Below are 16398 nucleotides of genomic sequence, written 5' to 3'. Positions count from 1 at the left end.
GGTCATTGAGCCTGGCAGCAAGTGCCTGACCTACTGTGCCATCTCACCAATGCTCCAGTAATCAATGTTTGTTTATCACATTATAATAAACTGTGACGATTTTTGCTTCAATTTTACATACCTGTTGCTGACTGGGAGTTGACATCTGCATCATGAAGAAGTAATAATTTTACAATATCTAAATAACCTCCACTGGAAGCTGCCATCAGAGGAGTTATATCTCCTTTATTCCCTCTATCTTCAACATTAGCATGCATAGCTAGTAGTACCTTTAAAAAAACACAAAGAAGTTGTTACTTACTATTAATTGTACTCACACAGAAACTATCCAATCTAAGAATATAATGTTTTGAGATAAGGATAAAAAAATAAAAATAATCACCTTTAGAAAAATTCAATTTTATTGGTCAGGATGACAAGTCAGATGCTGTATTTTTCTATTCCTTCATCTGAGACTTTTAAGTTTTACTTACTATATATATAGCATTCCTCCTAAGTGTAGGCCTACAGGCCAGAAGAAGGCACCAGATCTCATTATAGATGGTTATGAGATACCATGTGGGTGCTGGGAATTGAACTCAGGACCTCTGGAAGAGCAGCCAGTGCTCTTAACCAATGAGCCATCTCTCCAGCCCCCAGGTGTTATATTTTTACAGTACTATTTGAGAGGCTAGTCTCAAACTAACCAGGCAGCCAAGGACAAACCTGCATCCCAGATCCTCCTGTCTCCACAACTCAAATGCTATTATAGGCATGCACCACCACTTCTAGCTATTACATATCAATCTTTAAATAAAGCTCTCATTAACTATCCTATTATACATGTCTGCTTTTGTGAAAGAATTTGTGCCATGTTTGAGATTATCTAGCAAGAGAACAACAAAAATGGTTAATTTCCATACTGTTCCATATAGAAGGAAAAACATTAGAACTAGGGGCATCAGAATGGAAGAAAAATAAACTTCTATTTTACCTTGTACTTTTATTTTTATTTGTTTTTTAAGGTTATTTTGAGATGGAGGCTCACTATGTAAGTTTATGAACTTGTTGTTTGCTTGCCCTAGTCTGATAAGTACTAGAATTATAAGTGGGCACCACCACCTTAGTTATGTGCTATTTTGTTTTTTTTTTTTTCCTTTTTAAAATTACATTTTATTAATTCTGTGTTTAAGAGAGGGCATGCAAGGATCACAGCACACATATGAGAGTGAACAACTTGTGAGAGCTGGATCTTTCCCCTTTCACATGGGCCCCAGTAATAAAACTCAAACTCAAGTCCTCACCTCATCAATCATCTATTCTACTTTCTTTTTTAAATTATTTTGTGTGTATAGGTACTTTGTCTGCCTTAATGTCTGGTGCCTGCAGAGGCCATAAGGCATCAGACCCTCTGGAAATGGAGCTACAGATGATTGTGGGTTGCCATGTAGGTGCTGGGAATCAAACCTGAGTCCGCTTAAAGAGCAGCGAGAGCTCTTAACAATTAGTCATCTCTGAAACCCCAGTTACATACCATTTCCTTACTTTTTATTGGAGACAGGGTTTCTCTGTATGGCCCTGGCTGTTCTAGAACTCACTCTGTAGACCAGGCTGGCCTTGAACACAGAGATCTGCCTGCCTCTACCTCCCAAGTGCTGGGATTAAAGGCATACACCATTTCCTGTTGCCACCACTGCCCGACTTATATACAATTTTTAAGAGATATTGTTTAGAACTGAGAATATGACTCAGTGGATAAGGTTTACCATGAAAACCTGAGGGTTGGAATAGCCAGCACTTGAGAAGCAGATACAGATCTCCAGGGCAAGCTGGCTAACTAGAATAGCAAATAGGTGAACTCAGATTCACCAAGGTAAGAGACCCCTATGTCAATAAATAAAACAGGGAGTGGTTAAAGAAGACACACCCAACATTTACCTCTGACCTGTATATGCACCCCCACACATACTCAAACTTACACAATGTATGTACATAATTTTTTTTAAGTTTAGAATATGATTAAGTGATTTTTATTTAATATGATTAGCTTTTAATACATGCTATAAAAATAAATGATGCCTAGCTATATACACACAAAAAATGAATTGTGTATGTTTCTAAAGAAGGGAGGGAGGGTCTCTGGCTTCCAATTGTAGTTTCTTCTATAAGTAATAAAAATAAATAAAACACCCAAGCCCCTCTATAATTTTAAAAAATAAAGATTATTTCGGGGCTGAGGAGTAAAAGCACTTACCTCACACAAGACCCTGAATTTGATGATCCACACACTACTAAAATTAATAAAGATTATTTCTGCTTACTTGTGCTAGTTCATAATATCCTGCTGAACAAGCCAAACACAGCAGGCTTTCTCCTTCTTCTGTATGTTCATTTACACTTCTGCCTTCATCTAGCAATTTACGAACGGCATTCACATCTCCATCTGAACAAGCTTCTGCCAGACTGCGACTAAAATCAAAGATTACATGAAATTAATGGATGCAAAAAGACTCATGATCCCATGCTATGAAATTTAAATAGTTAAGACACATAAAAAATTCACTAAGATAAATTGGCATGAGTATTTTATGTGCCAAGCATCCAGTAGCAACTGTAATTGTACACAAACTTTAAGTAGGCAAAATTATGAATTTGAACATAGCTATTGTTATTATTATTATTGTTATTATTATTGATATATTCTTAGCAGTTACAGACAATTGTTAGCTGCCACGTAAGTTCTGGGAACCAAACCTGGGTCCTCTATAAAAGCAGCAAGTGGTCCTAACTGCTGAACCAGCTCTTCTGCCCTACTTTTATATTTTAAACAGAATACACAGTATGGGTTTTATTACCAGATTTTCATACATATTTCATTTCTGCTGATTCTCTTCCTACACTGTTTTCCCAACCACTGTCTCCTAATAACTGCTATTTTTATTTTTCAAAATCTTTCTGGTATCTTTATATCTGAAGCTGACCTAACAAAATAGCAATCCTCAAAGCCTACAGACTCAAAGGCAACTAACACAATCACTAGTTTACAGTCTATTACTAAAGTAAGTTGTATTTATTTATTGACATGGGTCTAATGTAGTCCTAAATGTCCCCAAACTCTATGAAATGCTGGGATTACAATCACATTTGATCATACTTTACTAGCTAGGCACAAAGTGATTGACGGCCAGCAAGATGGCTAAGGAGGCAAAGGCAAATGCTGCTAAGCCTGACAACTCAAGTTCTAGCCCTCACCAGCATTCAGTCTTTGTAACCCAAAGTTTATGAAACATGAATATTCTTTTGTAAATACAACAATACATGGAATCCTAGAAAGAATTTTTGAGCAATAGTTTTTAAAAGACAGGGTCTCTCTGTGTAGCCCTGGCTATTCTAGAACTCACTATGTTAGACCAGGCCAGTCTTGAACTCAGAAATCCACCTGCCTCAGCTTCCCAAGTACTGGAATTAAAGGCATGTGCCACTGTGTCATTTTAGCAATTTAAGATTTTGTAAGTTTTACATACGCTTAACTTGAAATGAGTATTTTATCCAACATCACCTTTAGACAGTAGACTCATAGCCAGCAGCAGTGACATATGAGTACGAGCTCTGCAGTGGGTTCCCTAGTAGAGAAACAATAGGCTCTTGGGTGAGTCATTAGCTTTACCTTTTTAAAAACACTTATGTATGTATACACCTCTGCCACAGTATCGGTATGTGGAGTTCAAAGGACAGCTCATATGAGTTTGTTTTCTCCTTCAAATATGGGGGTCCCTGAAATCAAACCCAGATTGTCAGGCTTCACAGTAAGACCTTTTACTACTTGAGCCATCTTTCTGGGCCAGAGTCATTAATTTCAAATTCCAAACATTGCAAAGAAAGAGAGCCAGCTCAGTGGTTAGGAGAACTTGCTGCTCACGCAGAGGAGCTGGATTCAGTTCCCAGCACTGGAGTTCACAGCCATCTGTAACTTCATTATAAAGGAACTAACACCCTTCTACCTACAAGCACCAGGCATACAATAAGATGCAAATATGCACATGCAGCAGGTATTCTCACATATAAAATATTTTTAAATTATGCTGTTATTATACATAAAATTACAGTGTTGTCAGTTTGTTCAGAGTTTTGTTTTTCAGCTTTAAGTATTAAAAATTATTAAAAACATAACTGATGACGTACAAAGGGGCACTTGTTTTCTGGTATGGGTTGAAGCTTAGCTTTTCTCAAAGCATTAACTCACAGTAATAATCATAATCTACAGATGAGTCCAGAGTTCTTGTAATTGAAAGGTGACATCATATTTTTGGCTCTCCTATCTGTGTTAACAGACACTGCTGTAATAGACTATATAAAAGCCACCCAGGGGGAGTCTAATTAACTGGCCTGTGCTTCTTTGAGACAGGGTTCCTGTTTGTCTCTGGCTGTCCTAGAATTTAGGTAGATCAGGCTGACTTTGAACTCAAGAGATCTGCCCCTCTGCCTCCTGAATGAGTTGGATTAACTGATCTTTTGCAAAGTTAATTTTTGCCTTTGTAAAAAAAAATTGTCTTTTGAGGAATCAGATGGACAAGCTTTTGAAGGATACTACCATACTGATTCACACACACACACACACACACACACACACACACACACACACACACACAAGGTATTTTTGATTATGACAAAAGTCTTATCTTGGTTTAAAAAAAAAAAAAACCCAATCACTATAAAATAACTAACTGAATCCGTTAATTAAATATTTTCCTTTATTTTAAGATAGAGTCTTATACTAAAATCTAGGCAGTCCTCAGATTCACTGTGTAGTCCTAGCTGGCCTTGAACTTATATCTATTATCCCATTTCAGGTATGTCAGCATGTCTAACTTAAATCCATGAGTCTATCCACATTGTCTATTAAAATGCAGATCTGAATCAATACATCTGAGTTCTGAGTTTCTTCTTTCTTTTTCAGACTTAAAGTTATTTTGAAACAGGCTCTCTCATACAGCTCAGGCTGAGTTCAAATTTATTATGTAGCAATGGGTGGCCTCAATCTACCTCCAGAATACTAAGTATTAGAGACTTATGCCTCCACATATAGCCTAAGAATATACACTTCAAACAAGCTTTGATGTGAAACTCATACTCCACAGACAATATTTAAACAGCCAGCAACTAGATTATTGGTACATAATCCATTCCACTTAAGGCTACTTAAGTAGTCAGGTTAGATTTAACTGTAACCTTTAGATTATGTAACTTATTTTGAAATAGAAACCAGGTCCTATTCAGTTTGAATTTCTCATAGACTGTAACACTGAACACCCATAAAAATGTTTACTAGAAAATGAATACAAAGTCAGCAGCAGCAGTCAAGGAAGCTGAGGCAGAACTCCTGAGAATTCAAGGGCTGCCTAGGCTTCATACATAGTGATATCCTGACTCAAAAATAAAACTAGTACCCAAATTGGTGGCATTTACTTTAATCCCAATACTCAGGAGGCAGAGACAAGTAGATCTCTGTGAATTTGAGTCTAGCCTGGTCTATTTGGGATGTTCCTAGAATATGTAAAGCATTCCAGACTAGCTTCATAGGTGAGACCTTATGAAACTACATAGTGAGACCGTGTCTCAAAAAACAAACAAACACTTCCTGGCAAATACAGAATTTGGGGGGAGCTGGGAGGAAGCACACATGTAGTAAGCATACATGTATGGAAACGTGGTGGTCCGTGCCTTTAATTCCTGCATTTGGCATTTGTGAAGCAGAGGCAACGGAGCTCTGAATTTGAGGCTAGCCTGGTGAGTTCCAGGACAACCAGGGCTATGTAAACTGTCTCAAAAACCCAAAACCAAAACAACAACAAAAGAATAAATAATAAATTTTTATATTTGTATAATATGCATAGATTCATATAACCACTTTAACATCCCTTCAAATAACCAGTTGGCTAATGTTTTTCAAGAAAACATTTAATACTGGTAAACTATTGTACACATACGTGTCCACTTGTCCTGTGCTGTGTGTGCTCTCTGCTCTCATCCGTGTCAGTGCGGCAGCGGCTTCATCCAGTGCACAGCTAACTGAGGACGTCAGTCTCCGGAGAACCTCAGGATCTGCAAAAGCTTTACCATCAGCAGTTGACAATTTGCCAATTCCTTAGTCAATAAGGTAGTGTAGGGAAAGAAAAAGCAAAAAAGTGGAGATTGAAAGTATGTTTTAAACATCATTATATATGCCAAAGAAACAACATAGTCCCCCCATATGTGAAACTGACAGAAGATGAGTGAGTTTGATCATTTTAGTTCTACCACTAATATCGAAGCCATAGCAGAAATACCAATGTCTTAGAACTCCCATCTTTACAACATACACATTAATTTTTCCTATACCTAATTCTGAAGTTTATTTAATATGACCCTCATTGTGCCAAAGGAACTATTTCACTTAAAGAACTGCCATATCAATAAAATCTATAGTATAGGACCCTGGCCCAGTCTATTTTGAGTAGCAATGGAGAGACTCTGTAATTTATAATAAAAATGCAATATTTTCCTCCTTTTATTCAAATATCCACTTACTATCTTCTGGCATAACATTTTTAAGTTGAGTCTATCAGACTCAAAGTAAAAAGCAAAATATCAAACACCCAATGAATTTTTGTAAAATTTTATAAACAAACTCTAGAATTTTCTTTTTGTATCTTTTTGTTTGTCATTAATAGGTAAAATATAAATTTTCCTTCCTTTGATATGAAATATATTAAAAAGCTATTACAATCTTTCCAAATCTCTAACAGTATAGTTTGAGGTTTTGGTTTTCAATATTTATTATTATTTTGTATGTATATTCATGTATGTATATGAGAATATAGTGACTGTAATGCAGTATATGCACATGTGTGTGTAGTTACACATACTTTGTGTAGCACACAGGAAGACATCACATGTCTTCATCAAACTCTATCTTAGTCCTTCTAAACTCAAGTCTCTCACTAAATCAGGAGCTAGACTGACAGCCAGCAAGCCCCAGGGAATCTCCTGTCTGCTCCCCAAGAGCATTGGGACACAAACTTGCACACCTGACTTTTACATGCTTGTTGTACAGCAAGCACTCTTAGCCAGGAGACATCTATCCAACACCTTGTAACACAGCCCAGGCTGGTCTTAAATGTCTGATCTTCTTGCCTTTAGTATCCCGAGTACTAGGGTCACAGGTGTTTAACACACACCTTATTAATAGTACTAGGAAGCTGAGTTAATTTATGTGCTTTAAGAGTTTTTATTTTGAATTTTCAGCATTTTAACAGTCTTTATCGTGTGTTTTTTTATACTGTCTGGGTTGTCCTCAAAGTTAATATACAGCTTAGGCTGGCCCTGAAGTTCTGCTTCTTTTGCCTCCATCTCCCAAGATTATAGGAGTGCAACACAATGGCAGCTAACAGATGAGGTAAAAGTATGGCACTTAATGTATAGCTACATAGCAAGCCTCTCTTCTCTGTAGTCCTAGCATTCCTGTATTAGTTTTTGGTTTTTGGAACAGGGTCTCTTATGTTGTCCTGGCTGCCCTGGAACTTAATACGTAGATTAGGCTAGCCTCAAACTAAAAAAATCCACCTGCCACTGCCTCCTGGGAGCTGGGATTAAAGGCAGGGGCTGTCATGCCTGGCTTTGGGTACTTTTTTAAAAATATGATACATGAAGAAAGGGCTGGAGAGATACCCTAGTGGTTAAAAGCACTGGCTGCTCCAGAGGTTCTGAGTTCATTTCCCAGCAGCCACATGGTAGCTCATAACCATCTATAATGGGATCTGATGCCCTCTTCTGGCATGCAAGTGTACACGCAGATGGGACACTCATACATAAAACAAATAAATAAATCTTTAAAAACAAAACAAAAACAGTAGGTGTCAAAGAACTTATATTCTCTCTCTCTCTCTCTCTCTCTCTCTCTCTCTCTCTCTCTCTCTCTCTCACACACACACACACACACACACACACACACACACACACACACATCTCTCAAGTAAAAGCATCAAGTAAAAACACTGCCAAGCCTGATGACCTGAGCTCAACCTCAGTGTCACGCAAGGTAATAGGAGAAAACTAACTTTTGAAAGTTATCCTTTGACCTCCAAGCGCATGATGTGGCACAAGCACCCACACACATGCAATGCACAAATAAAAACAAAAACCCAAACATAATAAAAATTAAATAAATTTAAATAAATAATAAATTTATCTTCATTAATTTCTTTCAAAAATTTTTTTGAAATAGGGTCAATATGTAGCCAAAGTTGGCCTTCAACTCCTGATCCTTTCACCTTAGCCTCCCAGGTGCTGGAAGCACAGGTCTGAGCCCCATTCCTACCTGCACATACACTCAAGAAAAAGGGAAATGACAGGTTTCCACCTTACAGGCCAGGGTGGCCACAGATTTGCAGTACTCTTTCTGCCTTGGCTTCCTGAGTGACAGAATTTAAGCATGTACCCCAACAATTGGCTAAACTTCCTTCTTTTTGTTTTTGTGAGACAAAAGGATTGCTATGGAAGCTAAACTGGTCTGAATTTAAGGCAATCCTCTAGATGCAGTGTTCCAGGTGATAGAATTATAGGCTTGTGCTACCACACCCTGCTCTAGATTTCTGCATTTTAAATATTTATTTTTATTTATGAGCAGTACACTGTAGCTGTCCTCAGACACATCAGAAGAGGGCACCGGATCCTGTTACAAATGTTTGTGAGCCACCATGTGGTTGCTGGGAATTGAACTCAGGACCTGGAAGAGAAATCAGTGCTCTTAACCTCTGAGCCATCTCTCCAGTCCAGATTTCTGTATTTTAGAGAAGAGAAATACTTTATAGTGCAATGGAAACTTGTACATTAAATAATGAGTAGAGTGTACATTATAAAATAATAAGTATTATTGCTTTGTTTCTTTTTTAAAATCGTCTACAACCTGTAACTCATGTTGTTTGCCTCATCTTCCCTTACACATGTATACAACACCCAGTGAGAAAGTGTGTTTATCAAATATTGAGATCAGCTTTTTGTGTGTATAGGTATTTTAGTTTTTGTATGCCTGTGAGCCACCATGTGAATGCTGGGAATTAATGCCAAGTCCTCTGGAAGAACAGCCAGTGCTCCTAATTGCTGAGCATCTCTGCAGCCCCTAAGCCAGTTTCTGAGAAGAGTCTCATACTGTAGCTCCAGCCGGCTTGGAAATCACTATGTAGTGCAGGCTCGTTGGCAACAACGCTGCCATATTAGGCCCATCAAAGATTGTTTTGTTTTTTTGTTTTTTTGTTTTTGTTTTTTTTTTTTGCTGATACTTCAAAACCTTGGCCCACCTTGATATATTTCAAGTTTGTGCTCATTTAAAATAAAAATAGCTATGTATAATTAAGGTAAATATCCATTAAAATGAATAAGTAAACAACATTATAGTTCCCTGAATCAGTTCAAATACAGTAAAAATTTGATAAACTACAATGCTCCAGATATTTTCCTTGATTACTAGATACCTTTACTACCTTAAAATTTTTGAGTCAAAAATTATTCATTGCATTCAATCAAGAATTTTAAAAATATAGAATGTGAAGTCTTTTAGGAAATAAAAATTAAAAAATATCACAGAGATTGTAAATTTAGGATGTTAAATATTTCTGAGATAATCTTGTATGACATCTTAGAGAGGTCTATACTATCTATTGTCATTGTTGTAAGACAGGGTTTCTTCATGTAGAACAGGCTGGTCCTACAGAAGTCCTTCTGCTTCTGCCTCTGCTAGAATTAAAGGCATGTGTTATCATTTCTCATGAGAGCTGCTTTTAAAGAGAAAATCAAGAGTACCTGCTGCTTCTAGCAAAGCTTCCAGTCTCGCTTGGGTCTCTGGATCTACTGTGCGTAAATCTGCTCCTTCTGCTGTACTTGATAAGAATATCTCTGACGTTTTAAGGACTGGGTTATCCAAATCTTCTTGGTCCAAAATAAATGATTCAACCTGTTTATGAGTTAAAGATGGAATAATGATGAACCTTATGCCAATATGACCACAATAACTATAATCTAAGTCGTATTATTTGAAATTTAAATATAACCAGATAATTATATAAACATGAATTATGAGAAGAGAACTTTGAGGGAGTATTCTGTTAATCTTCAAGCTCGATGACAGGCATAACAGGTACGTTAAGTAAGTTTCTGGGAGAGCACTGTATCTTTATGCTTCTAGCACACAGCATAAAAACCTATATTCATATATTTTTTATGAAGTCTATGCACATTAACCTTTTAGAAAGTTGTACATGGACCTAGATAACAAAGTACATACATCTAGGCCTCCTAGTACAGACCAGCAAACCTAGCTGCTCAAGAAGTACAAGGCAACTTAGTACATCCCTTGTCCTAAGTAAAAAGACAAAGGGCTAGGTGGGTCAGTGGGTAGCTAAGAATAAAGTACTTGCTGCTGTGCCTGACTATCTGTTTGATCATGGGAAGTCACATTATAGGAGAGAAGTGAATTCTCCAAGTTATCCTGAGACCTCTACACTGACACCTGTATGTCCACACACAGAGGAAAGCACATATACATACACAGATAAATAAATGTAAGGGGAGCTGGGTGTGTCTTATATTAGAACACTTGCCTAGCATGTGCAAAACTCTAGGCTCAATCTCTAATATTGAAAAATAGATAACAGCATTGTTAGGCCATTATAAGATAATTCTCCTCTTTTCTAAATAATTTATTCTGACTCTAAAAAAAAAGTGAGTCAGTTTTAACCCATTGCTGGGTGTGGTGGTGCATGCCCAAGAATACATCATACCTAGCAAGTATTTGATGTATATACTCTGCTGAAATTAATAAATGATAGAATAAAAATCAACTAAAAAAATACATGGAATCCTCCAATTTTAAATCAGTTAATTCTAATTGAATTTTTAAAAATTAAAGTGCACAGCTTTCTTGGAATTTATTAAGATTTATTTTTATTTCTAATTGTTTTATAGGTATGTGCCTATGAATGTGTATGTTAACATGCGCACAGGTGCCCTCAGAAGCCAAAAACAAAGAAACCATCAGATCCCTAGAACTAGAACTACAGTGTGGTTTTGAGCTGTCTGACATAGATGGCTGGGCATTAGCTCAGGTCCTCTGCAAGAACAATATAACAGCCTTAGACATTAAGCCATCTTTCTAGTCATCAATTAATATTAGTATTTAGGTCTATTTTATTTTTTCTTTTTTTTCTCCTTCCCATATCATAAATGCATAAAATTTTTTTAATCTAAACTCTTAATTAAGCCAGGCAGTGGTGACACATGCTTTTAATCTCAGCACTTGGAAAGCAGAGGCAGGCTGATCTGAGTTAGAGATCCTGGTCTACAGAGCAAGTTCCAGGACAGTCAGAGCTACACACAGAAACCCTGTCTTAAAAAAAAGAAAAAAAAAAATGAGAGAGAGAGAGACAAAGAGAGTCACAGATCATAGATTGATATAGGAAGATCATGAGGGTTGAGGCTAACCAGCTATACAACACAAACTAATATCAAAAAAATGATAGTACATAGTATTCCTGTAGTTTCAGCTACTTGGGAAGCTGACATAGAATGATTAATGAGGCTACAGGCTGAAGACTAGCCTGGGCAACATAGCAAGACCCCATCTCAAACAAACCGTAGCTATAAACATAGGCTAAAATCAAATGCATAGCTGGGCATTGTGCCCCATGCCTTTAATCCCAGCATCAGGAGACAAAGGCAGGCATATCTCTAGAGTTCAAGGCCATCCTGAATTCAAATTCCAAGACAGATAGGGCTTTGCAGAGACCTTGTGTTGGCACAACCCACTCCCAAAAAAGATACGGACATAAACAAATTTTAAAACCCAAAGATCTGATTTCAAATCCTGACTCTTGTTGGATATAATCCTAGCTCAAAGCCAAGGAAGGGGATGCCAAGGAAGGCTAGCCTATGCTGTGGTATAGAAAGCCTGCCTCCAGGCCTGGAGAGATGGCTCAGCGGTTAAGAGCACTGATTGCTCTTCCAGAGGTCCTGAGTTCAATTCCCAGCAACCACATGATGGCTCACAGCCATCTGTAATGGAATCTGATACCCTCTTCCGGTGTGTCTGAAGACAGCAATGGTGTACTTATATATAATAAATTAATTAATTAATCTTTAAAAAAAAGAAATCCTGCCTCCAAAATGAAGGAAAAAAAAGAAAGAAACCCAGTTCTATCGTTAACTAAATATAACTCTGTATGTTATATATCATATGCATATTGGGAAGCATATAATTTTCCTTATATGATACTTGTAAGATTTATTTTTAGAATATATAAACAAACCTCTTAGTTCAGTGGACAATGAACACTCAACATATTAGTTATTATTATGATTCTAGAAGCCATAGCAGTATAAGCATATATACCAGGACATATAATAATAGCTTGATATTCAAAACTACAGCAATTTGGTATGGCTCAAATATAAAAAGCAAACAGAGGCAAATGAGGATTAAGACATAAAAACAACAAAAGCAAAATCCTAAATAATCTTTTATGCTATGAAAACTTTTTTCTTTTGGGGACTGATTTACAGCCCATGCTAGCAATAATCCTATTATCTCAGCCTCCAAAGTTCCAGGACAACAAATGCAAGTCACCATAGCCAGTTGAAGTGAATAACACTTTGGTAAGAGAATTTACTCTGATGGCAGGGTAAAGAGCTAGAGATACAAGATTAGAGGCAGACAGACAGCAATAGCACAGGTAAAAGATGGTTTCATTTACAGCAGCAGAACACAGAAAAAGGAATAAATCAGATGTCTATGATGAGAAATAACAATAGAGTAAGCTAAGTAAGGTCTGAGTAAAGCTACTAGTTTTAGGGTGATGCTACTTTACAAAGATGATGAGGGTCAGTATTTAGTTCAGTGCTAAAGTACTTGTCTAAGATCATGCCCAAAGTCATGGATTTTATGTCCAGCACCACACACACACACACACACACACACACACACACACACACACACACACACACACACACGGAGAAAGAAGAGATGGGGTAGACAGAAGAAAATGACCATTTCAGTTTTAGAAGTGGAGAGCTTGAGAAATTTACAGAAAAGAAGCAATAGATAGTTGGAAAGTCTATTAAAATAATCTGGGAATGGTAGCACATGCCTGAAGTTCCAGCACAAAGTATTTAGGTATTAGAGTATGAGACTAGCCTGGGCTACATAGGGAGTACCAGGCCAGTCAAGGTCTACACAGAAAAAACTTAAAATAAATTAAAGAAATGGAAGTATCAGGCTGCTGGTGTAGCTCAGTGTTAAAAAATAGTCAAGCCAGTGCTACATCAAACACACTAATCAATGGGCCAAGGATACCCAGCAAGACCCTGTTCCCCCTAGATAAAAGTTATTTAAGAGAAAAAGAAGAGGGAAGCCACATGAATGTCTTAAGGGAATGTCTGTAATGGAATCTGATACCCTCTTCCGGTGTGTCTGAAGACAGCAATGGTGTACTTATATATAATAAATTAATTAATTAATCTTTAAAAAAAAGAAATCCTGCCTCCAAAATGAAGGAAAAAAAAGAAAGAAACCCAGTTCTATCGTTAACTAAATATAACTCTGTATGTTATATATCATATGCATATTGGGAAGCATATAATTTTCCTTATATGATACTTGTAAGATTTATTTTTAGAATATATAAACAAACCTCTTAGTTCAGTGGACAATGAACACTCAACATATTAGTTATTATTATGATTCTAGAAGCCATAGCAGTATAAGCATATATACCAGGACATATAATAATAGCTTGATATTCAAAACTACAGCAATTTGGTATGGCTCAAATATAAAAAGCAAACAGAGGCAAATGAGGATTAAGACATAAAAACAACAAAAGCAAAATCCTAAATAATCTTTTATGCTATGAAAACTTTTTTCTTTTGGGGACTGATTTACAGCCCATGCTAGCAATAATCCTATTATCTCAGCCTCCAAAGTTCCAGGACAACAAATGCAAGTCACCATAGCCAGTTGAAGTGAATAACACTTTGGTAAGAGAATTTACTCTGATGGCAGGGTAAAGAGCTAGAGATACAAGATTAGAGGCAGACAGACAGCAATAGCACAGGTAAAAGATGGTTTCATTTACAGCAGCAGAACACAGAAAAAGGAATAAATCAGATGTCTATGATGAGAAATAACAATAGAGTAAGCTAAGTAAGGTCTGAGTAAAGCTACTAGTTTTAGGGTGATGCTACTTTACAAAGATGATGAGGGTCAGTATTTAGTTCAGTGCTAAAGTACTTGTCTAAGATCATGCCCAAAGTCATGGATTTTATGTCCAGCACCACACACACACACACACACACACACACACACACACACACACACACACACGGAGAAAGAAGAGATGGGGTAGACAGAAGAAAATGACCATTTCAGTTTTAGAAGTGGAGAGCTTGAGAAATTTACAGAAAAGAAGCAATAGATAGTTGGAAAGTCTATTAAAATAATCTGGGAATGGTAGCACATGCCTGAAGTTCCAGCACAAAGTATTTAGGTATTAGAGTATGAGACTAGCCTGGGCTACATAGGGAGTACCAGGCCAGTCAAGGTCTACACAGAAAAAACTTAAAATAAATTAAAGAAATGGAAGTATCAGGCTGCTGGTGTAGCTCAGTGTTAAAAAATAGTCAAGCCAGTGCTACATCAAACACACTAATCAATGGGCCAAGGATACCCAGCAAGACCCTGTTCCCCCTAGATAAAAGTTATTTAAGAGAAAAAGAAGAGGGAAGCCACATGAATGTCTTAAGGGAGGATGTTCTTATGTATCAGAAGAGCCTGAAAATGGCAAAGGCCTAGGAGTAGAACATGCTGATAGAGTATTCAGGACATTATTAGGCCAGGGAGTGGTTCAGCAAACAAAAGAGCTTAACTACACTTGGTTGTGAAAGTCTGCCAATTTGGGGTTCAACTCCCTGAACCCAAGTGAAACTCCAGACATGAGGTAGAAGGCAGAGATGGAAGAATTACCCTGGAGTTCATTGGACAGCCACCCTGCAGAGCAGAAACAAGAGATGCTGTCATGACAAGGTAGAAAGTGAGAGTTCACTCCCAAGTTGTCCTCTGACCGACATAACAAGCCATGGCATGTAACTGCCTGCACACACTAAATAAGTAAATATATATATATCAGTATTTATAAGATAAAGAAGTTGGAGTTTTGTTTAAAAATGAGCACAAGACACAAGAATCCAGGATGGTTGAATAGGAATGCTTTTATTTTAAATTATTACCCTTGTAAGCCCACCTTTTATGGCTTATCCATGACCTCAAGTAAACACTGAAACACTACCTTTACATAGAGATCATCCAATTAATGCACACCAAGAGTTTATGCATTGAATTTGGTATCTTGGATTGTCACAGAACCGTAACAATTAAATATGAGGTAATTCAATTGCAGCATGCCTGGGACATGCAATAATTCATTAATATTGAAAGGAGTTTAAAGGGACATGTAAAATTTTCTCATTCCTTGAAATGTTCATATTACTGAAAAAAAAAAAAAACAAACCCTGATATCTTTAAGAGCAAGAAACATTTTTTCCCCATTACCTAAGCCTAGCATACAGCTTAACAAATAGTAGATTCTAAATGAATAAATCTATTCCAAAATACCAATCAGGCTAGGTCTGGTGGTATAATCCTGTAATCCCAGCTACAGAGAAGGTTGAGGCAAGAAGTTTAAAGCCTGCCAGAACTGTTCAAGGCCAGCAATTTACTGAGTGTTTCAAAAAAATAAAAAGTAAAGAGGGCCAGAATCCTTAGCATCACAAAGAAAAAGATAAAAAAAAAGAACCAGGCATCATTGCTCATGCTTATAATCCCAACACTTGGAAAACTCAAGTAGGATTGCTATAAATTCCAGGGCAGCCTGGGCTATACATAGTGAGTTATAAGACAGCTTGGATTACACTACAATATGAGAGAATATCTTTAAAAAAAATGACTGGGGGCTGGAGAGAGGTTAAGAGCACCGACTGCTCTTCCAGAGGTCCCGAGTTCAAATCACAGCAACCACATGGTGGCTCACAACCATCTGTAATGGGATCCGATGCCCTCTTCTGGTGTGTCTGAAGACAGCCACAGTATATTTATATATAATAAATAAATAATAAATCTTTTAAAGAAAAAAATTACTGGGATATAATATGGCTCAGCCACAGTGCACTCTCCTGAGATGTCTGAAACTCTGGGTTTCAATCCTTAGCATGGATGGATAAATGAATAGATGAACAATCAACCAACCAGAATTCATTAAAAAATGTTTTGCTGTTTTGTGTACGTGTGTTCCACACAGTATGCATATGCAGGTCAGAAGACAATTGTGAGAATCAGTT

General features: G+C 37.1%; 1 protein-coding gene across 5 annotated transcripts in view; it reads right to left on the bottom strand.

Moving 5' to 3' along the window:
* The window catches only part of Ankhd1 (ankyrin repeat and KH domain containing 1), a 98569-nt gene that overhangs the window by 73393 nt on the left and 8778 nt on the right, over nt 1-16398 (bottom strand). For all 5 annotated transcript variants that reach the window (NM_001415723.1, NM_001204053.2, XM_087592000.1 and 2 more), the window contains exons 2-5: nt 9817-9967; nt 5967-6123; nt 2301-2448; nt 122-269 (exon numbers count right to left, since the gene is read on the bottom strand). In NM_001415723.1, the coding sequence (NP_001402652.1) occupies nt 122-269; nt 2301-2448; nt 5967-6123; nt 9817-9967 (604 nt within the window). The remainder of the gene's footprint in view (nt 1-121; nt 270-2300; nt 2449-5966; nt 6124-9816; nt 9968-16398) is intronic.

This window comes from Rattus norvegicus, chromosome 18 (assembly GCF_021556685.1).
Source record: "Rattus norvegicus strain SHRSP/BbbUtx chromosome 18, alternate assembly SHRSP_T2T, whole genome shotgun sequence".
Classification (NCBI taxonomy): domain Eukaryota; kingdom Metazoa; phylum Chordata; class Mammalia; order Rodentia; family Muridae; genus Rattus; species Rattus norvegicus.
The sequence above is the reverse complement of the archived record's forward strand: the minus strand, read 5'-3'. Positions and strand labels throughout refer to the sequence as shown.